This window comes from Microcaecilia unicolor, chromosome 10, assembly GCF_901765095.1.
Source record: "Microcaecilia unicolor chromosome 10, aMicUni1.1, whole genome shotgun sequence".
Lineage (NCBI taxonomy): Eukaryota > Metazoa > Chordata > Amphibia > Gymnophiona > Siphonopidae > Microcaecilia > Microcaecilia unicolor.
In genome coordinates, this window is record NC_044040.1 from 59654109 (window position 1) to 59680616 (window position 26508).

General features: G+C 42.7%; 1 protein-coding gene across 1 annotated transcript in view; it reads left to right on the forward strand.

Annotated features, from left to right (window-relative positions):
- Positions 1 to 26508, forward strand: part of BMT2 (base methyltransferase of 25S rRNA 2 homolog) — a 133973-nt gene that overhangs the window by 19424 nt on the left and 88041 nt on the right. The window contains exon 2 of the mRNA XM_030217122.1: positions 17585 to 17726. Coding sequence (XP_030072982.1) covers positions 17585 to 17726 — 142 coding nt within the window. The remainder of the gene's footprint in view (positions 1 to 17584; positions 17727 to 26508) is intronic.

Here is a 26508-nt window from a genome sequence, read left to right on the forward strand (position 1 = left end):
ATTTTAGATATGACCAAATCCAAGCCATTTGGTCATGGGAGGAGCCAGCATTTGTAGTGCACTGGTCCCACTAACTGAACGGAAAAAGCCCTTCCCTTACCGATACGGAAAGGAATGGGCATGCATGAAGGAAATTGCATGTAAATGAGCTGCTCGCTGTTAGCTCATTTGCACACGATTTCCTTCCTAAGGAGGGGAAGCGACGGCAGTTGAGGACGTCTTTCCCTGTGACGGCAGTTGAGGACGTCCAAAATGTGGTTGTTTGTGAGAAGGACATCCATGCCTGCTATGCCTCCTACACCCCCTTTATTTGGATTTTGTCTCACAAGTAACAGCAGTGGGATTTGAACTGGCCACCTCTAGATTGCCAGACCAGTGCTCTAACCACTAGGCCACTCTGCCACTCCTCCACTCCCTTGAAATTTGGCCATTCCTGTGGGGGGGGGGGGGCAGTTGAGGACGTCAAAAATGTTTGAAAGAAGGACGTCCACGCCTTCATTATGCCTCTGCTGACACACACATATCACCCCCCCCCCCCAAAAAAAAATCCAAATAAATAAAAAGGGTGTAGGAGGCATATAGCAAAGGCATGAATGTCCTTCTCACAGAAACATTCTACTTCGACTGCTGTCGCAGGGACAGAGGCATAGCGAAGGACATACTCAAAAAAAAAAAAAAAAAGACAAAAGTTTTTGAAGTTGTTTTTTTCGGGGTGGGAGGTGGTTAGTGACCACTGGGGAAGTCAGGAGAGGTCATCCCCGATTCCCTCCAGTGGTCATCTGGTCAGTTCGGGCACCTTTTTGATGCTTGGTCGTGAAAAAAAATGGACCAAGTAAAGTTGGCGAAATGCTTGTCAGGGATGCCCTTCTTTTTTCCATTATTGGCCGAGGACGCCCACCAAACGTTTCTTTGCCTTTGGACCTTTCATGTCCAAAGACATATGTTCCACGTTGAGAAGTTCATGCATCTGATTGCGCCATTGAAGAATAGTAGGTGGATCTGGACGGATCCATTGCAGCAAAATACAGCACTTAGCAATCGGGGAAGCCTTGCAAAGGAAGAGACTTGAGTACCCTCAACGATAGCAGAAGTGAAGTCTAAAAGACATAGTTGTGGAGTAGTCACCTAGGCAAGGTGGTAAATGCCATTGAAATGTGTCCAGAGGTGGTGCCAAAAAATCCAAATGCCAGGACAGTCCCAAATGTAATGTTTATATGTTGCCTCCGCTGCTTGACATTTGAGACAGGTCCCATAAGAAGGGAGATCTGCTTAGCTCTAAATGGATATATAAACATATACACATGAGGAATTTATAATAGAGTACCTGTAGTTTTGTACTATGTGCCAAACATGGACTGTCCTTCAGGTTATTAAGACAAGCCTCCAGTGTATAAGTCCTGAGTTCATTGGTCCACAATTCTCTGAGGTGGGGACATGGTTTAAAGGTTTCTGAATTCCTGCATAATATCAACCTAGTAAGCCTTTACGGACTGCTGGCTGTGGCCATTTTTCATCAAACAGATTCTGAAAAACCCACTGGATGAGCGCACAAGAGCATTGGAAATATGCTGCATCTGTTGACGTGCATATCAGTCATGGGATTGTAAAACAAATAGATTGTCCTTAAGGTTTCATAATACAGTATTGCTCATCATCCTCAAGAGCATGTTGTATTAAAGCCAGACCTCAGGTGGCCCACTCCTGAAAGCGTGTATCAGTCATTCCAGGAGTGAAATCCAGATTACCCACCAAGGATAAGTATTGAGATATATTGGAATGCAATCAATACTTCTTTCTCAGAACTGTCCATGTCCATTTCATGGTGTTTAAGATGGAGAGGCAATGTGCCATAATGGTGGAGCATGAATCAAATAGGATAAATTTGTCTCCTCCAAAACAGCTTTTGAACTGATAATCACAAAACTCCTAAAAAGAGATGGTCCAAAAAAAAAAGAGAGAAAAAGAAGCCTGGCTAGATGGTACCAAAAGCTGTCGTAAAAAGCCAAGTCTTAAGGCTACTTTAAATTTTTCATAAGATAATTCACTTCAAATTGCTTTCGGAAGAGAGTTTCAATTGAAGGGGTCAGCAAAAAAGAAGGCACAGTGGTGTGTTGATTCCAAGCTGGCTTTTTTTGGCCCAGGGAGAACCAAACGGTGGCCATTAATTGAGCGTAAAGTGCAAGCAAAGGAATAGGGAATAGTAAGAGTCGAAAGATAACATGGAAGACCTAGCCAGAAGGCCCTGAAAGTGAGTGTGAGAAGTTTGAACAGGATTCTTTGCTCAACAGGAAGCCAATGGTAATTTTTTTAACAGAGGTGAAGAGCGAAAATGACGTGTGTGACAGAGAAGACAAATGACTGTGTTTTGCAGAGATTGAAGCTTTTTTAATTGATAGGACAGGCAGGGTAAATGATGTTACAATAGTCAAGCCTTGTGATTAGAAGGGGCAGTATAAGAGAGTGAAAGGATTGGAGATTGAAGTATCGATGAACAAAACGCAAGTGATGCAAAATATAGAAACCAGTTTTGCAGACAGTTGAAGTATGTTCTGCAAAGGAAAGTGGGGAGTCTAGGATAACCCCTGAGAATCGGAAGGAGATGACTGATATAATATCTGTACCCATAAGGTGGAGGGGGGAGGTAGGGATGGACGGGCCACAGTTTTTTTTTTCTTGTGGGTTTAGGACCATTTTATGACCAGCAAGTCAGTTGGTGATTAAAGCAAGACAGTTCTGAAGAGGAGTAATGGATGGGGAGTATGGATCTGCAGAGAAGAGAAGTAGAATGTTACTTGCATAGAGGTAACTAGAGATATCAGAGGGTTGAATAAGGGTAGTGAGGGGACTGAGGAAAAAAAGAGAAGAGGGGACAGTATAGAGCCCTGGGGAATACCGCAGGGAAGGAAGCAGGAAAAGAACGGTCAGTAACAACCTTAAAAGATTGGTTTAAGAGAAAAGAGCGGAACTAGGAAAGAACTGTACCTTTGAACCCAAGAGGAGAAAGGCAGGATAGTAAAATGGTGTGATCCACTGAGTCAAAAGCAGCTGATAGATCGAGTGAAACAGCAAGCAGAATATTGAGTGGGGAGTACTACATTTTTAAGGGGGATTGGACTTGATATACCACCTTTTTGCACTTACAGTCCAAGCAGTTTATATATTTTATACAGGTACTTACTTTGTGTACCTGGGGCAGTGGAGAGTGAGGTGACGTTCCCAGAGCCACAAGGAGCTGCAGTGGGAATCGATCACAGTCCCCCTGGTTCTCAAGTCACTGCACTAACCTTTTAGGTTATTCCTCCACTCTGTAACTTCAATTGTTCAAAATGTTTGTTATTCTCTCCAGTTTCACCGTATATGCTGAGCTGCACATTTTAATTTGTAATGCATGTTATGCTAAAAATAAACAAGAAACAGATTTAGTAATAAATTAGAAAATTTATAGGAAAGAAAGTGGGAGACAGGTTCCTACTCTAATGCACCTATGGTTTAGACTAATTTGTGCTACTATCGAGCAAGGTGTAAGACAATATGTCAGTAGACGGTAGAAGCAAATTTTAGTGTTCCTTTTTTTTCCGGTAACACAGTTAAGCTGTGGGTTTCTTTTGACACTGCAAGAGGCCAGGGTCACCAATACAGCTGGGCTTGAAATGGTTTGGACCAGTTTTTTGGAGGACAAATCCATTAACATTAGTCTGCTAGGCTTGAGGAATGCAACGTAATGTTCAGTGCTGAGAGCAGATGGATTTCGTTAATCTCTGTGGGGTTATTTCTAAGCAGTGTGGACCAGCCATTGTTGCAGACAAAATGGACTTGATGGACCGTTGGCCTGAGCCTGTATGGCTTTTCTTATTATGTTAAGATTTCTCTTCCACACTAAACCTTTGTCACAGCCCCTCCCTTCTCTAAGCTAAAGAGCCCTTACCTGTTGAACTTGTCTTTATAGGGAGCTGTTACTCCCTCTTTATCATATGTTATTTATATTCAGCTCTTCCCTGTATCTTTTCTGGTTTTGCCATCACTTTTGAGATGGGGCAACCAAAATTGTGCACACTGCTCTAGGTATGATCATGCTGCAGGGGCATTCAGAAGCATTATAATAATCAGTTTTATTCAATGTTCCTTTCAAAATACTTTCTAACATTTGTTTACTCATTAGGTTGCTGCCGCTGTTTGCATATTGAGCTGAGAATTTCAATGGCTCGAAGGTTTATTTTATTTTTTTCTCTGAGTCATTACTCCTGATGTGCAACCCAGCATTGTGTACAGATAGCTAGGATTATTATTCTCCATGTTCATCACTTTGCCCTTGTCTACGTTAAATTGCATAGAAATGTGGAGTTAGAAAATAATAATGCCAGGAGGTTTCACAGTCACAGAATGTATTTTCATAGGTCCAGATTTATTTCTCCTAAAGCTATGCTTTATAAGTGTTTATTCATTTGAAAGGAGTTTTGAAACTTATTCTTTTAAATAACTCCCTCTTTAGTGACTATTCATAGTCACATAGTAAATGACGGCAGATAAAGACCTGCATGGTCCATCCAGTATGCCCAACAGTCACATTCATTATCAATTCATGATTGAATTAATAATCCAATAGTAGTAGTAACACTTACTCATTCTACTTGAAGATGTCTTTCCCTCCCTCACCAAGATTGCACTCGTAATATACAATATGAATGTGGTAAAAAAATAACAAAACAAGATGTCTAATATACTTCATAGGCTTCGAAAGAAACAGAGAATCAACACCAATGGAGGGTTGGCCAGTGAACCCCAGTGGTGATGCACTGTGTAAGATGTCCTTAAACACAGAGACTTATACACTTAAATACTCACTGGCTGTTTCTCCGCCTCCTTCCTGTGTTGTTTGTTATTATAAAAATCTTATTAAATTGTTCCTTCAAAGTGTACAGTGCTGCATACATCCAGTAGCGCTATAGAAATGATTAGTAATAGTACCTTGAGCTACTACTGAAAAATGTGGAGCAAAATCCAAATAAATAAATAATTTATGTATTGTATTGCAATACAAGGAATTTTTATTTTTTATTTGTGAAAGGGCAAAAAGAAAATGTGAGTAAGAAACTGGTCTGAGGGAATGTGGAAAGATTGGTAATGCTAATGACAGGTGGAAAATTTTGAGCTGGGAACAGGAATGTGTATTTAGGCCATTTCTTGATAAATTACCCCTACTGGAGTTAGTCGGTGACCCAAACTTGGGTTAGAGTGTGCAAGCTCAGGCATGTGAAGACAGATTTGTGTTTCATCTGCATGGAGGTAGTAGTTAAAGCTGAAAGCATAGGGAAGGTTACACTGATATAGTGTGACATGTTCAGTCAACTAAGAAGCCTATTTCATTGAAGTGAAAAGCTAGCAGCTGAGATCAAGGAGAATTGAAAATGGTTGTGCTTTTAATCTTAACTTAACACATGTCTTAACCACTGGTGGCAGTTGGAGTTCTAACAACAAAATTGATCTTCCTTGGTCCTTTTCTCATTTAACCCTAATATACCAAAAGCACAATTAAAATCCCACTGGTATGTTGTAGTATGTAACTTCTTAAATCTCAGGAAAATAATTCTCTTCATCCTCTTCACCCCCCACCGCAAACACACATTTTTAATTGGTATTTTATATAAGCACATACTTTATATTTTTTGTAGCTGAATATGGCCCATTTTCCTTGTAATATCTTTGTTATAAAGGTTCTTACTATTTGGGTTTGCTGGCCATGAGTTTTTCAGACCTTAGCATACTAACTGCTTCATAAAGACCTCATTTGTTACTACATGTTAGATACAATTTGATGCACTAGGGATTCAAGAACATTTATATTACTTTTTATGAATAATGGATTCGAGGTGAAGAGGTGATACTGGGTGAAAGATTTGAGGAATAGTTAGGAGGGAGCAAAGTGGTACATGACAAGAGTGGATCAGAAACCACTGTAGGGAAAAAAAGATGGCATGTGGAAGAAAGTGAGATGAGAAAAAAGCTGTGTATTAAGAAAGCTGGAAAAAAGGGAATGAAAAGTTGCAAAGATACAACTTAAATTTAGAAAGGAAAGAAACTAAGAAAGAGATCCACACATTTTAGGCCAGATATGCCAAAGGTTTCTTCTTATTTTTCCTCCCCCCCCCCCCCCCTTTTTAATATGAATAATCCCACCCCTGACCACCTCCTTGTACCTTGTGTAATCGGAGGAGGGAGGTCTACTCCTTCCTGCTTCTGGACCTGCCGACTGCGATGCACTGGGAGGGGCTAAGTACCATATAAAGAAAAAAAACCCCTCCTTATATGATACTTTGGTCCCTCCCAGTACATCCCAGGATGCACCGGGTAGGGGCTGCAGTGGGCAGGCCCAGAGGCAGGAGGGAGTAGACCTCTCTTCTGCCTCCGACTACACAAGGTATGAGGGTGGGGGTGGGTGTGATTACAGTAGACCACCAGGGCCCAGTGCTAAATTGGGGGGGGGGAGGGGGTTCTGGAACCCCCAGGAAGTTTGCAAATTGTGAGAGGGGGTCCAGTTGTTACTGGCCCTACGCACAACAGCTGTGCCTACCGCACAGCTCTTGTGAGCATGCACCAGGAACGCTTGGACCTCTTTACCGACTGATTCACAACACTAACAGCAAGCACATAATTTGCTTTCTGTTGAGCATTGGTCAGTAATTCTGACTTGTTAACAAGCCACTGTTTCTCCGGCGCACAAGAGTTCTGTGTATCAGGCACTAATAAGGAAAAATGATCTTGTAAAAAGATGTTATACTTTACTACTACTACTACTACTACTACTTAACATTTCTAGAGCGCTACAAGGGTTACGCAGCGCTGTACAAATTAACAAATAAGGACAGTCACTGCTCAGAAGAGCTTACAATCTAAAGGACGAAATGTCAAGTTGGGGTAGTTTAGATTTCCTGAGAAAGGTGTAGTGATTAGGTGCCGAAGGCGACATTGAAGAGGTGGGCTTTGAGCAATGATTTGAAGATGGGTAGGGAGGGGGCCCGGCGTATGGGCTCAGGGAGTTTGTTCCAAGCATGGGGTGAAGCGAGGCAGAAAGGGCGAAGCCTAGAGTTGGCGGTGGTGGAGAAGGGTACTGAAAGGAGGGATTTGTCAAGAGAGCGGAGGTTACGGGTGGGGACATAAGGGGAGATGAGAGTAGAGAGGTAAGGAGGGGCTGCAGATCGAGTGCATTTGTAGGTGAGTAGGAGAAGCTTGAACTGTATGCGGTATCTGATCGGAAGCCAGTGAAGTGACTTGAGGAGAGGGGTGATACGAGTATATCGGTTGAGGCGGAAGATAAGACGTGCGGCCGAGTTCTGGATGGACTGAAGGGGGGATAGATGGCTAAGTGGGAGGCCGGTGAGGAGTAGGTTGCAGTAGTCAAGGCGAGAGGTAATGAGAGAGTGGATGAGAGTTCGAGTGGTGTGCTCGGAGAGGAGGGGGCGAATTTTGCTATTCCATATCATCATGCTGATCAATCCATAGACTGGTGGGTTGTGTCCATCTACCAGCAGGTGGAAATAGAGAGCAATCCTTTTGCCTCCCTATATGTGGTCATTTGCTGCCGGAAACTCCTCAGTATGTTCTGTATCTCAGCAGGTGAATGCCATGCGCACCTTGATTTCGGCTCAATGGGATGTCCCGGAAGCGAGCCTCAAAGTGGCTAGGGCTATGTCCCGCCTCTATCCTTTGCCTGAAAGTGAACGGGAGACCTTTCTTTGGCCTACCATGGATTCTTTAATCACTGCGGTGACTAAGAAAACGGCGTTGCCGGTGGAAGGTGGCACGGCCCTAAAGGATGCCCAAGACAGAAGATTGGAGGCGGCCTTAAGGTCATCCTTCGAGGCGGCTGCTTTAAGTTTGCAGGCCTCAGTTTGTGGCTATGTGGCCAGGGCGTGCCTGACGATTGTGCAGCGGGCTTCCCCCTCGGATCCTTCCTTGAGGGCTGACTGGCCGGCCCTGGAATCGGGCCTGGCTTATTTGGCAGACTTACTGTATGATGTCTTGAGAGCCTCAGCTAAAGGTATGGCTCAGACAGTCTCTGCGCGGCGGTGGCTTTGGCTGAAGCATTGGTCTGCTGAACACGCATCTAAGTCCCGCCTGGCTAAGTTGCCTTTTAAAGGCAAGCTGCTCTTTGGGGTCGAGCTGGACAAAATTGTGACCGATCTCGGCACGTCTAAGGGCAAGAGGTTACCAGAGGTCAGGGCTCGGGCCAGTGGTGCTCGCCCTGGTAACTCCAGAGGACGGTTTCAGGAAGCCCGTCGGTACCGCCCGGGCAAGTCGGGCTCCTCTGCCCCCTCTTCCTTCAAAAGGAACTTCTCCCCCAAGCAGCATTCCTTTCGCAGAGACCGCCGTCCCGGAGGTGCGCCCTCCGGTCCTCCCCCAGGGTCTCGTACCCAATGACGGGGCCCTGGTCCATGGCCCAGTGCAGATTGGAGGACGCCTGTCCTCGTTTCTGGGCGAGTGGACCAGGGTAACTTCAGACGCTTGGGTTCTGGAAGTCATCAGAGACGGCTACAAGCTAGAGTTCTGCCAACCCTTAAGAGACGGGTTTGTACTCTCTCCCTGCAAGTCTCCGGTCAAAGCTGTGGCAGTGCAGCAGACCTTGGACAACCTGATACGCCTGGGTGCGGTCGTTCCGGTGCCAGAAAATCAGATTGGCAAGGGACGTTACTCCATTTACTTTGTGGTACCAAAGAAAGGAGGTTCTGTCCGGCCTATCCTCGACCTCAAAGGGGTCAATCGGGCCTTGAAAGTGCGGCACTTTCGCATGGAGACTCTCCGCTCTGTTATAGCGGCAGTGAAGGCAGGGGAGTTCTTGGCTTCCTTGGACATCAAGGAAGCGTACCTGCATATTCCCATCTGGCCTCCTCATCAACGCTTTCTGCGTTTTGCAGTCCTGGGCCGACACTTCCAGTTCAGAGCTCTCCCTTTCGGGTTGGCTACTGCTCCGCGGACCTTCTCCAAAGTAATGGTGGTCATCGCGGCCTTCCTGCGAAAGGAAGGAGTACAAGTCCATCCTTATCTGGACGACTGGTTGATCCGAGCCCCCTCTTATGCAGAGTGCGGCAAAGCTGTGGACCGGGTGATTGCTCTTTTGAGCTCCCTGGGGCGGATCATCAACTGGGAGAAGAGCCAGCTGCGCCCGACTCAGTCCCTGGAGTATCTGGGAGTTCGATTCGACACCCAAGTGGGCAGAGTGTTCCTGCCAGACAATCGGATTGTCAAAACTTCAGGCTCAGGTGGACCAGTTCCTAGTAGCCTCTCCTCTTCGGGCTTGGGACTATGTGCAGCTGTTGGGCTCTATGACGGCCACGATGGAAGTAGTGCCCTGGGCCAGGGCTCATATGAGACCACTACAACACTCTCTGCTGCAGCGCTAGACTCCGGTGTCGGAGGATTATGCTGTGCGCCTTCCCTTGGACCCAGCAGTGCGCAAGGCGCTGAGCTGGTGGCTGCAGACAGACAAGTTGTCTGCAGGAATGCCTCTGGTGACCCCGGAGTGGATTGTCGTCACGACGGACGCCTCTTTGTCGGGCTGGGGAGCCCACTGCTTGGGAAGGACAGCGCAGGGGCTCTGGTCTCCTGCAGAAGCAAAGTGGTCTATCAACCTCCTGGAACTCAGAGCCATTCGGTTGGCGCTTTTGGAGTTCATCCCGGTACTGGCGTTGAAGCCAGTACGGGTCCTGTCGGACAATGCCACGGCTGTGGCCTATGTCAACCGCCAGGGAGGTACCAAGAGCGCCCCTCTAGCCAAGGAGGCCATGAATCTATGCCAGTGGGCGGAAGCGAACCTGGAACAGCTGTCAGCGGCCCACATTGCCGGAGTCATGAATGTCAAGGCGGACTTTCTCAGTCGCCATACCTTGGATCCCGGAGAGTGGCAGCTATCTGCTCAGGCGTTCTTGGACATCACGAAGCGCTGGGGCCAGCCGAGCCTAGATCTGATGGCGTCATCGGCCAATTGCCAAGTGCCGCGCTTTTTCAGCAGAGGACGGGACCCTCGATCCCTGGGAGTAGATGCTCTTCTCCAACAGTGGCCGACACAGGAGCTTCTCTATGTGTTCCCGCCCTGGCCCATGTTGGGCAGGGTGCTAGACCGGGTGGCAAAGCATCCGGGCCGGATAATCCTGGTGGGTCCGGACTGGCCCAGACGTCCCTGGTATGCGGACTTGATCAGGCTCTCAGTGGACGATCCTCTGCGGTTGCCAGTGGAGCAGGGCCTGTTGCATCAGGGTCCCGTGGTGATGGAGGATCCCTCCCTCTTTGGTCTTACGGCCTGGCTATTGAGTGGCAGCGTCTGAGAAAGAAGGGCTTCTCAGACAAGGTCATCGCCACTATGCTGAGAGCGAGGAAGCGCTCTACTTCTACTGCTTACGCCAGGGTTTGGAGTACCTTTGCAGCGTGGTGTGAAGCAGGCTCACTTTCTCCCTTCACTGCTCCAATTTCTTCAGTGTTGGCGTTCCTGCAAGAAGGTCTGGAGAAAGGCCTGTCGCTCAGTTCCCTTAAAGTCCAGGTAGCGGCTCTGGCTTGCTTCAGGGGCCGCCTGAAGGGTGCTTCCCTGGCTTCGCAGCCAGATGTGGTGCGCTTTCTCAAGGGAGTTAATCACCTGCGCCCTCCTCTGCACTCAGTGGTGCCTGCGTGGAATCTCAACCTGGTGCTAAGAGCCTTGCAGAAGCCGCCTTTTGAACCCTTGTCAAGGGCATCTCTGAAAGACCTGACGTTGAAAGCAGTCTTTTTGGTGGCTATCACTTCAGCCAGAAGAGTTTCCGAGCTCCAGGCACTCTCATGTCGAGAGCCCTTTCTGCAGTTCACTGAGGCAGTAGTGTCTGTTCGCACAGTTCCTTCCTTCCTGCCCAAGATTGTTTCTCGCGTCCATGTGAATCAGCAGCTCTGTCTCCCTTCCTTTCGTAGGGAGGACTACCCAGAGGAATACTCTGCTCTCAAATATCTGGATGTGAGACGAGTCATCATCAGATACTTGGAAGTGACCAATGATTTCCGGAAGTCGGATCATCTGTTTGTCCTGTTTGCAGGTCCTCGTAAGGGTCTGCATGCTGCTAAGCCTACAATGGCAAGATGGGTCAAGGAAGCCATTGCAGCGGCTTATGTGGCCGCGGGGAAGGTGCCGCCTATCCAGCTGAAGGCTCACTCCACTAGAGCTCAGGCGGCCTCGATGGCAGAGGCCGGGTCCGTCTCCTTGGAAGAGATTTGCAAGGTGGCAACTTGGGCATCGGCCCAAACCTTCTCCAGGCATTACCGCTTGACTGTGGCTGCTCGGGCGGAGGCCCGGTTTGGAGCTTCAGTGTTGCGGTCAGGGATTTCTATGTCCCGCCCTGAGTGAGTACTGCTTCGGTACATCCCACCAGTCTATGGATTGATCAGCATGATGATATGGAAGGTAAAATTATGTATCATACCTGATAATTTTCTTTCCATTAATCATAGCTGATCAATCCATAGCCCCTCCCAGATATCTGTATTGTTTATATTCTGGTTGCATTTCAGGTTCAAGTTTAGTCTTCAGTTCCTGTTCAGGAGGACTTCGTGTTCAAGTTTTTCAATGGATTCTTCAAGAGTTGAGACGAATTTGTGTTACAGTGAGCTGCTGCATTCCTCTCCCCTCCGTTTTACGGGGCTGGATTGAGACTTAAATTCTGCCGGCGCTCCCTCCCGCTTCGTGCGGCAGTAGGGCAGCTTTGTACCCCTCCCACTTCGGCGGTGTTAGGGTCAGTCAGCTCCTCCCGCGGTTGCGGTTGCAGGATAAGCCAGATCCCCCCGCATCGCGGGTGTGGTGTCCCTCCCCCGCTCCGCGGGGATGAGCTGGACGGATTCCCCTCCCCCACTTGTGTGGGGATGAGCTGGGTTAATTCCCCTCCCCCGTTTCGGCGGTGGTGAGCTGGGCAGAGTGTCCCTTTGTGGGTGTAATTCTCTAAGTGCTGAGTCCTGCGGATGGAGCTTGGATATCGACATACTGAGGAGTTTCCGGCAGCACATGACCACATATAGGGAGGCAAAAGGATTGCTCTCTATCTCCACCTGCTGGTAGATGGACACAACCCACCAGTCTATGGATTGATCAGCTATGATTAATGGAAAGAAAATTATCAGGTATGATACATAATTTTACCATGTTATAGAGGAAGAAGCGACAGGTCTTGGCTATCTGCTGGATATGCGCAGAGAAGGAGGAGTCGAAGATGACACCAAGGTTGCGGGCAGATGAGACAGGGACGATGAGGGTGTTATCAATTGAGATAGAGAGTGAAGGGAGAGGAGAAGTGGGTTTGGGTGGGAACACAATAAGTTCCGTCTTGGCCATGTTTAGTTTCAGGTGACGGTTGGACATCCAGGCAGCAATGTCGGATAGGCAGGCCAGTACCTTGGCCTGGGTTTCCGCAGTGATCTCTGGTGTGGAGAGATAAAGCTGGGTGTCGTCAGCATAAAGATGATAGTGGAAACCATGAGAAGAGATTAGGGAGCCTAAGGAAGAGGTGTAGATTGAAAAAAGAAGGGGCCCAAGGACAGAACCCTGGGGAACTCCAACAGAGAGCGGGATAGGGGAGGAGGATGAGCCATGAGCCAGTACTTTACCTGTACTGTACTGCCTCCCATCCCCCCTCTGTCTTTTCTGTACCTGGCTGCTAGTCACTGCTAGTAGCCATAGACAGGAATGCAGACATCCCTGGCTTTCATTACCATGGCAGCCCAGTATCTGGAATACACATATTTTCTTCAGTTACAAGATGGCAAGGTCAAATGTACCAATAGGGTGTTGGCAGGACACCTATGCTACCTTCGATTGGTGTAGGAGGGGGGAGAGGTGACGACATCACTTTTTCTATAAGAATACTTGCACACAAAGAAATCTTCAGAATTAGCCATATTTTGCAAGAGACTTTTCTCTGTCCTGATTCAGGGCATCCTTGCTAATTGGCTATTCTCCAGGAAATATATTTTCCCTTCTTTATTTCTGCATTGCTTCTGGTAAGAACTATTTCTTTATAACAGAACTATCCTCTCCTTTCTTTATATTTTATCTCACTTCAGAACCACTGATATATTTCCTGCTTGAACCCCTGATATATTTCTCTCTCTCTTTCCATACTTTCAGATAACTTGTGCTGATCCCTACATGTTTTCAGATAGCATGTGACCTATCTCCCTCTCTCTCTCTAAGAAAGCCTGGTCTCAGGAAACACGCTGTGATCTCTCTCTCTCTCTCATTTTCTTTGTCCTCCTTACAGCTGTTCCTTATCAAATTAGTCTGATTGCTTATTATTATTACCTAAGCTATTGATATTAGATTCTGTACATGTGATATTTTCCCAACTGAGATTCTGTACATGTGATATTTTCCCAAGACTTTCAAACTGATATCTGAAGCTGTGCTGGTAAGAATAAAAACCACTTCTAACTCTCTGATTCCTTTAAACTTATTCTATAATATTTTTCTTTATTTTGGTACAAAGTGAATAGCATAAACGCAGCCAGTACAATCTTGATTCACAATACAAACCATAGCTCTCTACGCCCAGTCCACTAAGGAGAATGGGGGAACTTCTCAATTCCAGAGGAAAATAGTACCTTATCTTAAATAACAAAGGAAAGGAAGCAGAACTTCAAATATAATCACTTCTATGGAATGGAAGTTGACTAAGATACTAGTCTAGGTAGTATCACAGGTACTTCAGAATTAAAAAAAAAAAAGTCTTCAAATGTTCCAGATCAAACAAGAGTATTTGAGAGAATTCCATTTGATTACATATTTGCAGTGAAAATTCAACCAAAATAAAGCTCCCGAGTGCCTGTACCCGCAACCTTAATTCTAGAAAAATGTAACGACTTCTTTGGATAACCCAGGCTACATTAGGGAATCCTTCTTTCCTTCCTTACCCGATCAGTCGAGTACGGCTCTAGGTCAGTCTGTGGATCAGTGTTCACCATGCCTTCCGATCTCTCACAGCTTCTTTCAGTTCTGCTATGTTCATTTCAGTATCTTCCTTGATAGTATCTATCAAGCGAATTATTGGGCGGCCTCTTTTTGCCACTAATCATTCCAAGCATGATGTCATTTTCGAGGGACTTGCTTTGCATGATGTGACCAAAATAGGAGAGCTTTTGTTTTGCTACCTTGGCCTCCAGCAACAGTTTTGGTTTGATACATTGGTTTGATACAATTATTTTTTAATTTTTACAGTATTAACACGAAAGTTTCATGAGAGATATTTCAAAAAAAGAAATACAAAATTTTTTTTAATACATGTAATTCTTATTTATATATATATTTTATATACATATAATTTTTATTTATACCGTTCAGGTATGAACGTGCCATATATACTCTCTATATTTGATTGTTCATATTTTGCTTTTCCAGGTGTCTCACTGCTGCCCCTAATGCATATGAGTTGTAAATGCATACTTGACACTAAAGTTACGTCAGACACACATTAACATAACGGTATATTTAACAGCCAGGCTCCACAACTTGGTTTTGATGTCGTAGAGATGATGCTTGTCCAGTAGTCTCAGCGTACCACAGAGACAGGAAGTTCACTTCCCATAGCTCGTTTTAGGTGAGTCACGAGTCTTATCGTGCATAATCGCTATTGCAGCGCTCATTATGCTAGTTTTAGCTTGGTTATGTTCTTTGTGATGCAAGGTTCTTTAAGTATATACTTTCAAATATCCACATTGTCTAGAAGTTTTTCCCCGCCATTTTTGGAAGCCTTTGAGTATGGATGATGCCGGCATTCCTAGGCTTGTTTGTTATTATTTTTTGTACAAAGTTTTTAAACATTTCTTTTTTAAACCAGTTACAATACAATTTTTAGTCTCTGTTTAGCAACCTAGTGCGTTAATGAGCATGGAGGTCAATATTGGAACTTCTAATATTTTCGTGGTAAGGGAAGGGCATGCATGAAGGAAATTGCATGCAAATGAGCTGCTCATTTGCACGCGAATTTATTTCCCTAGGAGGGGAAGCCAGTCGGCCAGCTCGTTAAAAAAAAAAAAGGATCTTGCTGATCAGTTATGTTATGTAACTTCCCTGTGATGGCTTCAGAAGGCAAGACTGAGCTACAAAGATGCTAATTACATAACATGTTACTCTCTTCACATACAAGCAGGATTACACTGTATATAAACATGTTCCCCACATGCATATAAACAAGTGCACACATCACCTATTAAAATCCATTCTCAAATCTTTTATCTTTCATTTCTCACACAGTTCTATATTCACGATGCACATTGCATTTAGTCCATTGTTGCACTTTGCTCAAACTAAAGCGCATTGTTTATTCTAAAGCCTTAACAAGTAAAGTTGCAGTACTTGACTTATGGCTGCTGAGTGGGAAAACACACCGCTCAGTAGCTGTTGTATCATGTCTCCTCTCTGAACTCCCAGTGGTTCAGAATCAGTGTCTGGCAAAATCCCTTCTCATGTCCAATGCCGCGGAGTTTCGATTCACTGTATTTCAAGGGCTGGATTCTGTCTGCCACAATCTGAAAAAGTATATTTAACAAATGGTTGGTATGGCTAACCCCTGAATGGACGTTTGATCTAGAATTTTTAAAGTTAGCCGACAAGGGTTTTGTAAGCACCATTGCTTGGCTATTTTGAAATAGTGAATATTCTGTGCTACACAATACCCTTAAGGGGCGAATCATTGGAACTACTTTTATTTTCTGTCTCCATCCTCTGTTAGACCGACACAACCCACTTTTCTGTACTGATCTAATAGGACTAAAGGAAAGAAAATTATCAGGTAAGACATAATTTTTCCTTCCTTGTATTCTATGATATCCATTTTTATGTTGGAGTATTCTCTGTTTATAGTAGTCTTACAGTGGAGTGCAGTGGTGGTGTTTTGGCATCCTATTTTGTATCTTTCCTGCAGGTTATAGTTTCTTCAGATGTGAGTCTTGATATAATTTTTAAAATTTTAAACAAAATAAAATATAGCAGAATTTAGAAAAGGTTCCGACAAGTGGCCAAAATAATAATAGGGGATGGGAACGACTTTCATATGAGGAAAGGCTAAAGGATTGGGGCCTTTCAGCTTGGCGAAGAGACTGCTGGGTGGAGATACAATATAAAATCTGGAATGGAATGGGTAAATGCAAATCTAATTGCCCTTCAACAATCGTATATTGGGAGAAATGGGAAAAACACACCATCTTTTGATTAATACATAACTAATTATGCAATAGTGAAAACATATCTCTAACTGCAAATAATGTGAGAAATTTAACATTAGCCTAGCATTTCAGTATTCTGTTACCCTATTGCACTTGTTGATCCTATTTTTGTTCCTCTATAAAAATGCTCATGTCTCTTTTGAGGAATTGGGTCCTTTTATAACCTAATGTAATGCCATCTCTTTTTATGTCTATCTCTCTCTCTTAAGATTAGGTTTGTTTTGTTGCCGTTTTGTATATTTTATTACTTAAGGTTTTAGGTTAGTAAATAGAAGTGAAAACGTAAGAATCCTGCTGTTGAACCAACTCATTAATGCCACTCTTATGTATTGGTATTCTATGTCGCTACCCTAGTCAGGGAAGTTAAACGTGTCCAGTTATTTTGTTTAATTCTCTGTTCTTATCTGATACTTTCATGCAATTCATTTACTGTCAAGGATAGGCTATGCACTCAGGCCTTCATCCAGTGAAGTTTTACAACTAATTAAGCTCGTGGTGATTTTACTTCAAGTATCATTGATATTTTATTCTGACCTGTAAAATGGGGCGAGAATATTTAATCCATCACTTGGCTAAAGAATGCAGTTGGGAGCATGTCCTGTGTCACCTTGCCTCTAGAAATTATAAACATAAGACTCGATTATATTCACTTGCATTTACTAGATCTGTACAAAAGCAATGTTGGCTTTTTTTTTTTTTTGTTAAAGTAACTAGCTTTGTGTATATTTCAGAGAGAAAGCATATGATCTCAGTACTTAACAAGGGGATCCTTCAGCTAACAAGTTACTGAGCAGTACTGTGCATATCTGGTATACATAATACAAATGATTTTATAATAGTTGCTTCTTTGTATGCCTTATAACAAATTAAAATGTCTAAAATGGTCAAATTTCTCATTTAGCATCAATCAGCTGGCATAGTCGGTGAAACTAGAATGGGATCTGGTATATAATGATACTGATGAAAGATTATAAATATATATTCCTGTATCATCAGTATGCGATCCATGGGATATTTTTCTGGCTCTGGGAAGTTTTCCTTGTTTCAATCCAACATATACTTAAAAGTAAACCCTTCAACTGGTGAAAGATCTTTAGCAGAAGTTGGGCAAAGGTTTCTCTCCTTGATGCAGACTTGAATGACTGACATTTTGTTCCTACTCTTGAAAATATTCAGTATTAAATTGAAATAAATTGAATATCCAACATTTAACTCATATTGTAAGCCACACTGAACCCGCAAAAAGGTGGGAAAATGTGGGATACAAATGCAATAAATAAAAGTGAGGGAAGGGTGGTGTGTGCTTACTGGATCACATGGGCAGTGCTTTGTTTGACACTTGTTTTTTTTGTTTTTTGTTCATTAGTGGGAGATTTTGACAAGATCTGGCGTGAGCACTGTGAAGATGAAGAAACACTTTGTGAATACGCAGTTGCAATGAAAAACCTGGCAGACAATCACTGGAAAAAGACGTGCGAAGGGGAGGGCCGCATTGAATGGTGTCGCAGGTAAATATTTGGAAAGTGATAGATTTGGCAGGAAAATATAGTCCCTTTCAAATCAGCATGTCTTTGGTTCTGTAGTTTAATGATGAAATTTGCTTTCACTAGAGTAGTTTTAATATTTGTATTCTATAATTAATTTTTTATAATTTTCTTTCAGCTCATTTCAGCATGGTTGAGATTAAAGAAAAAACACTGGGCAGCTATTATTCTTTCCAACCACGATAAAATATTAATAATAAATTTATACATAAGGGATAGAAACAAAATGTCTGGGGGGCAAAATAGGAATGGGACCATATTGGGGGGGGGGGGGGGGGGGGGGGGTTGAGGAACAGGTGAAAAGATACATGTCTATTCTTGAAATTAGGCCAAATTAGACAGGTTCCAGTGAAATAGTTCCCCCTCCCCTCCGGAAAAAAGCCCAATGCATTTATGTGGGAGAGAATTCAGCAGCTGCAATATACAGATTAATAAATTTAAACATAGCAGATGGAAGGCAAAATTTTAAAGGAGCAACTTCTTTCCCCCCCCCCCCCCCCCCCCCCCCCCCCCACTGAGAACATCTCCCCTGCTGCCGCATCCCTTTTCCTGCCAGGCTGGCTCTTTGTGGTTCAAATATATTTCATTTTCTTGTAAATTCTAATGTGATTCTTAGTGACTGAAGTATTGCTTGCTTATTGATTGCCATGTACAGTGAATCTATTGAGGAAACCATATAGTTTGAAAATACAAATTGCCATACTTGGCCATTTGAAAGATCCATCAAGCCCAATATCCTTTTTCCAACATTGGCCAATCCACGTTACAAGTACTTGGCAGTATACCAAGAAATACCATGCCCCTTAGGATAAACAATTGCTTTCAACAGGTCTACCTTAACAGTTTATGAACTTTTACTTCACAAATTTGTCTGAACCTTTTTTTAAACCCAGCAACAATAACAGTTTTTACCACATTGGTCAGCAGTGAGTCTCAGAGCTTGTCTGTTTATAAACTGAAAAAATATTTTCTTCTACTGTAAATGTACTATTTTGTAACTTAATGGCATGGCTCTTAGACTTGCTTCATGAAAGAATAAACAATTAATTTTGCATTTACCCATTCCACTCCACTCAGGATTTTATAGACCTGCTATATCTTCTCTAAACTGAGGAGCCTTAATTTCTTCACCCTTTCATATGAAAGTCATTGCATCCAACCTTATTTTCAGTTGCCGGTTAATTATAATAGCACCATATGGTTTCAGTGTAAAATGCATTGTTTTAAATCTTTCAAATTGACAGTGATGATATATAGTGGTTAAATAGATGATCAGACATGATTTCATTTGTTATTCTTTCCAAACCAGCCATGTTCATACCACCTCTGCCCTCGCCCCTACAGTATACACGCCAAAAATATTTGTTTCTATTTACCAAGAAAAAAATTTTTTTCATTATGGGAGCAATATCATTAGTAGGGCACATTCTTTCAGAATTTCTAGTGGAGCACACTGTTGGGATTAGCACTAAATGATGCCCCCCCCCACCCCCGTGCAAGAAACAACATCAGAAATGTTTCAAATGAGTGCATATCTCTGCTGTCCCCTTCAGGTCAGTTGCACTGGCTGACTCCCTGTGGAATGCACCTAACAAGGTCCTGAATCTGGCCATTCTATGATGTCATTGGGTGATGGCCGAGACACACTCCTTGACAAAACCTTTTACATACTGATCCCATGGTGTGTCTAGCTGTTCTGAGATGAGGAACTAAAAACATACCTTCCATGTAGCAACATATAGGACTGCCACTGAACTGCTAGACTAGCCCTGCAGTTTATACTTTTATATTGGCTTTATGCATTCTTATATATAACCGTTACTGTAATATCCCCCAGTCCAATGGCAATTTTCTTAATAAATAAACTAAGTAGGAGCTAAGGTCATCCTTCTTATTCCTCTCAAGCTATAGTGGATGAAAGAATTTAGTTTTCTGCAATTCAGGAAGGTTCATGATCAACAACCTGGATGAAAATCTGCATTTGATTATGTTCACTTAATCACATGCCACATTAAAAAGCTCAGCGCAAGTTACAATAAGAAATTGTCAAAAAAGATTCATGATCTGTGGAAGGATTTTTTCATTTCTCTAAAGCTAAATAGCTGTTAAAAGGGATATCTGTTATAAGATAACATGGGGGGTAAACGTCAAGCCGCTAATTCTTTAAACTTTCAGGCCCAACTTATGGAGGACCATCAGTTGCACTTGTAACTTAATATAATAATTAGCTGCTCATTGCCACTAACCTGTTGGCTATAATTGGTGTTAATTAGCAAGTTATGCATGTAACTGCACTGTTCTTAGTCGGAATTTTATGAATTGTGTGCACATATTCCATAGCACTGAGCTGCAAGGGGCATTCACTTGGGAGGGGCATGGGATCATGGGTCTGCCTAGCACTTATGTGCGCAGGTTAGAGAATATTAACAGTTGTGCGCCTGACTAATTGCAGTTAGACGCAAGCATTTACACCAGCCACAGTGCACTTAGGCTAGTCCTATATAATAATTCTCACCTCCAACATTCTAATCTTGCTGCCTGTGTCCGTGGCTCCTTTGGAGTTGCTGAGCTAGGCTCCGTAGTCAAGCTGAAACGACCCTGCTCTCTCACCTGCTTCCCCTCCAGCCACCCAGGTTGTGTGGCGAATTCTTCAGGGCAGGCAGGAAAGATCCCCAGTCCTGCCTGCTGGCGCTAACCCTCCCCTGCTGCCGGATTGCTGTTCAAAATGGCCGCCGACACAAGGGCGGCCTCCAAGACTATAGCAGAAGTCTCGCGAGTCCACCATTGGAAGTCTCGGCGGCCATTTTGAACAGCGATCCGGCAGCGGGGGAGAGTCGGCGCCAGCAGCGGGCAGGCAGGACTGGGGATCTTTCCTGCCTGCCCCGAAGAATTCGCTACACAACCTGGGTGGCTGGAGGGGAGGCAGGTGAGAGAGCAGGGTTGTTGGACATGGATGACTGGAGGGGGGGCAGTGGGAGAGGAGGGTCACTGGACATGGGTGGCTGCAGGGGGGGCAGGAGAGAGGGAGGGGGTGAGGGGGGTCCTGAAACCAGATAGGTGGGGGTGGAAGGGTGTCCTCAGACTATAAAGGGGGGGGGGGGGGTCCTGAGAGAGGGGGGGTGGGGGCACACACTCACTCTCCGTCTCTCACATACACTCTCTCTGACACACTCTCTGTCTATCACACACTATCTCTGTCTCACACACACACAGACACTCTGTCTCTCACACAAACACACACACACTCTGTCTCTCTCATTCTCTCTCTGACACACTCTCTGTCTATCACACTCTATCTCTGTCTCACACACACAGACACTCTGTCTCTCACACAAACACACACACACTCTGTCTCTCTCATTCTCTCTCTGATACACACATTCCATCTCTCACATATACTCCGAGGAAAACCTTGCTAGCGCCCGTTTCATTTCTGACAGAAACGTGCCTTTTTTACTAGTATTCTATAATGGTAATTGTAGTTATAGAATTTGCGCTTAATGCGCATCATCTCAGCATCTAACTTTAGGTGTTTATGGAAAATTACCCCCTTAGGGGGAGATTACATATATGGCTCCTAAAATATCCACGCGAAAAACGGTGCTAAGCGTTTTCTATAAGCAGCGCCTAGATTTAGGTTTGGTATATAGCATACACTTAGTTGATATTACAGTGCCCAAAACTATATGCCTCAATTTACACCAATGAAAATGGGGTGTCAATTCAGGTGCGTAGATTTAGGCACACTAGATCATATTCTGTAACTACGAGCACAAATTTTAGAACACGCATGGAACGCCCTTTTCCCCGCCTATAACCATGCCCCTTTTTGCCTGCACACATTAGAATTTAGGCGCAGTGCGTTATAGAATATGCTTAGGGACTTGTGCATGTAAATTCTAATTATTGACAATTAGTGCTTATTATTGCTTGTGTTTTTAATTACCTCTTCTTACAGACCTCTTTCTGACTCCGTCACACGGGGGACTAAAGGTACTTATTTCATATATCAGGTTCTGTATAGTTTCTCTGACCTCCATTGTCACCCAATCATAAGGGGGTGGCATTAGGAGCTGTAATTGAAAACTAATTCCCATAACTACTGCTTTCTGTCCAAAACTGAGTGTCACTTGTATGTGATCTACCTTAGGCTAAATGTTAGGTAAAGAGAAGATAGAATCAATAAAAATAGAGACAGAGATAGGTTTAGATAGTGTAAATAGATAGGTACATTTTATTTCTTACCCAAACACAAGTCTTCAAGTTGATACAAATACAGACATCAGATTCTGGTTTCAGCCGCACAGGGCTTCGCCGTCTGACAGAAGCTTTGGAGAGGACTCTCAAACTAAGCCAAAATCTCCCCTCTTTTATACACAAACCTCTCCATAGAAGTGAATGGTGAGAAACCTTGCTCCTAATCTTTCTCACTTTCTGAGATCATACTTTCCCATGCGGTCTGCTGTCGGATGTGCCCACCTCCTTCCGTTCTCAGCTACTGCTAATTATCAACATGTTTTGGGAAGCGTTGAGATAACAGTTTCACATCTTCCGGCTGCAATACTTTTCATACTTTTCATACCTTCTCATGAACTCTGTATTACCTCTGTATCATTGTATACCAAAACTAATAAGCTCCATTTTATTCATCTGATCTTTCATTACAGGTGCTATATTTGATTTAAAAGTTGTACCAAGTTTGTATCAGGACTCATTGTTCAGACCTGCTTTTTGCAGAGTCTCAAATATTAAATCACTTGCTTGCTGTTTGGCCTACTTAGTACTTTTTTCAGTTGTTCTAGGCTGCATAGCTTTGGCCATCACTATTCCAGTGGTAGCCTTAAAGCCAGGCCATATATTAACATTCCCCTCTTCACCCTATCCCATAGGGTGACACCAGGGTTAACGTACCTTGGTACCATCCGTTCCAGAAGGTATTCTATGAGGCCATCAAATTATCTGAGTCTTAAGATCAACTGGTACAATTTGTTTAGTTTTCGGTTGAGACTTACTCAAACCTGTAGCGAGAAATGTTTTTATGAATGGGACTAATCCATGAGCTCATTTACAAAATCCCATGAAATATAGGTATGCGGGTAATAGCAATTTCAGGTGGATCATACTAATAGGCTGTTTAAGGTTGTAGGTATTCAGAATCCTTAAACAGGTCGGGATTCCTGGACCTTACTAGTACTCATCATTGGCATCCAATCATGAGCACTAATAAGTGGATAGCAAGTATGAGGTTGCCTCATACAGCAAAAATGGTCAATCCTAGGAAAATTTATATTAACCAAGGTTATGCATGGATCTTGACATATGCATAATGACCTGGAAGTATGGGAAGCATTGTATATATCCGTTACCCCTCTTGGAGCTTAGTCAGACCTACAGAAAGACATGCAGCTCAAGTAAGCCTACACCAAAGTTAAACAATTGCATAACAGGTTGATACTAACAGAGTTTACATCTACATTATGATATCAGAGCCAGTATTAGGGTTTGATGTTACCCTTGTATCTGAGCAATATCAACTTCAATTTAAATTACATAAACAGAAATGACGGGGAAACTCGTGGAAAAACAATTAGAACAATTAAAGGAAATAATAGGAAAATAAAAATAAAACCTTTTCAATATCTAGACAGGATTATTGCTAAACTGAAAATAAAACATAATATGAATCTATAATGTCCATAAACAGCAACAGTAGTTCTCAAATTAAGTATCAGTTCAAAAGTTTCTTTCATCGAACATGGTCGAGACGGTGGAAGCGTTGAAGAATCTGGACGAAGATCTGGAAGATCTAACAGGGCTGGATTTTCAGGCTGGCTTGCTGAAGGAAGTTGCCGGTCTTGAGATGTAACACGTATATCTTTCACATGGACCCAAGACTTGTGGTCCAGTAGTCATTGCCACAACCTTGGGGGATCTGACATCATTTGGGCCAGGATAGATTTTGAAGACGTACTTGTGGTGTACAAAGTGGGATCTTTTCATGTCTTTATTCTAGGCATACACCATCATAATCAGTCCATCAAGAGCCAGAGGCTGGCAAAGGAATAAGCAAAATAACTGTATGCCTGAATGATATATTGCTATATCTTAGTGGGCATAATCAGTGTGAATTGAATAGACATGAAAGACAATGTCAATATGGAGAAAACAGTGTTAATTAGGTGCAAAAGCAAAAGGGAACCCAGAAGGGTTCAATAATGAAAAGCCAATTTACATAAATGCAAGACAGATTGGTAATTATTACAAAGGCATGATCAAATAACAATGGTAAAGTATATGGAACAAAAGAGAAGATTAAAAAAAAACAATTAGAATTTAGAGATGATGGTAAATGTTCAACTATTGATGTATGGAGGGCAATGCATCGCAACCTATCGCCAATAGATATGGAATCTTCACCTACGATGACTACCATTCACCAAGGGTTGAGCCCTCAGCTGCAGGAGGCCAGCAGGACTTACGAGCTAGATGATTCAGAAAGAAGGGTAGCTTAGGAAATAGTCATATTCAGAGCAGAAGTCTAATGTGCAGGAATTTAAAATGCATAACTAGTCCAGGTGATGGAAGTATCTTCTGGAATCACGATCGCTGTCTGTTGTAATAGAGAGCTCGTATGTAAAGTGCCATGTAAGTTCTGGAAAAGATGAGCCTGCAAAAATATTTAATATAGCAGAATATTTAAGAGCATAACCGAGAAGGTCTAAATTAAGGACATCATTTGGACAAAAGAAAATTCTCATTGGAGAAGTTGGTGCTCCTTCTTCTTGTCAGAGGTCAGTTGCAGCAGAAGTACTAAACTGGAATAGAGGCGGTAGATCAGGAATTGGATTTGCAGTCTTCAGTCAACCTACAGGACTTAATAAATAGAGATGAGATACGAGTAATGCCTAGTAGTTAAATCTTAGCACAAGATCTTTAGAAAGAAAAGTCAAAGAATGCATTGTTAGTTCCTTGGTGCACCAGTATGTGGAGTATAGACTCAATATATAATATCACAAATTACAAGTAGAAAACAAGTTTTCTCTGAAGAGTTGATGGTGCCGGCACAGGAAGTCAGCAGAGTCCGAGGAAACACCGTGGTCAGAGTCTGCTCCAGGAAAATGTAGCCTTTAATATGATATTTAGAGAGATAGAGAAAAGCCAATATCAGAAAAGAAAGATGTAAAAACTATATATTTCTATGAGGCCTCCTCACGTGACCTTTACAAGGTTTAAATAGATCAAATGAGAAGGACAGTTACCTATAGTCCTCTGTAACAGTTCAGAGCCAATTTGGAAAATGAAAATTATATCAAATTCGAAAATGATCCTTTCTATGCTTTCACAATTTGGGCCCTAAATTATGACAGCATATCAAGATTCACCTTCAGAGGGATAGCTAAAATAAGCTTATATATTCCCAGGAACCAATTTACAATTTAGAGTATATTTTAAATACAGAGGAGGAGCCAATTTATAAGCAGGAGACACGTAGGAGCATTTCTTAAAACATTTTAGTAAAATTCAAGGATATAATAATAATTTTTATTAATGCAATAAATGCATAAATTGACCCTTAGGGTATGTTCATATGGACCAGTATGATAAATGGAACAGCTTGTAGGCCTACATTGTAAATTGAATTCTAAACAAAGTAACAAGGATAACACAGAATCATAGAATAACCCATCCAGTTATTAAAAATCTGAAACACGTAATGAATTCCTGCATCATATACTGAGTTCAAAGCATTTATAAAGATGAACTTTAGAGAAAATAAGAACTACAAAGGGTTAATCTCTATCATTCGGTCTTAAGGAAATCATGAAATAACGGTGCTTCCTGTGTCTAATTTGAGTTTACTACTCACTACAAGCATTGGACATTATGGTGACTGAAGATAGGATTAAACATCAGACAAAAACTGTAAGTTCAAGTTTTCGTATTAAAACTTCATGCTGGTGGAATTGGTCTTCATAGAATTAATACTTCAGGAGAGGAAAAGGAGGAAGAGAAGGTTATTACTTTATCTGCTTCCAGAGATACGGTTCTCAATTGTAGCTAGTCTTATCTGAACATAGCTCTGAAATAATAGCAACCTGAATTTCTTTAGTTCTGATTTACCAGTTAGTTATGTTATGCAAGGGTTAATCATGCAAGGGTTAATCTCCAAACCCTATTGAGAACCAGAAATGCTGGAACTCTGTCTTAAAACCATAAATCTTTAAGAGGCAGGGAAGGAAGTTTGAAAGTTGTAGATAAGACGTGAAAGGAAAAAATTAAAACAGTTAATTCATTCTTACGGAACACATCCCCAATAGAGAACCAGGAAGTGAACATCAGCACTAGTTATTTCATCCAACATCACAAAGAAACAGTGCTTTAGATGGCATATAATATAGAACCTTTCATAGGAAATATCTGAAACAATTATGCAATTTTCAAAGAACACATACACGGACATACACTTATAAAATTAAAACTAAAAAGTGCTTGTTTTTCTAATGAAAGCAATTTATCAGAAATCAAAAACAATCAGATATTTAACATCATGTCACAAATCAAACAAACATTTCTTAAATGAAATAATATACAATCCTGGAAAAAAACACTCCTTTGAGATTTACTACCACTGCAGTTGATAGGTAATCTCGCAGAGTAACCTTAAAGCACACATTTAAAACTAAAGAAATGATTCCTTAATAAATAGCTGGTGTAATTTATGCTATTTACCACAGGACACACAGGA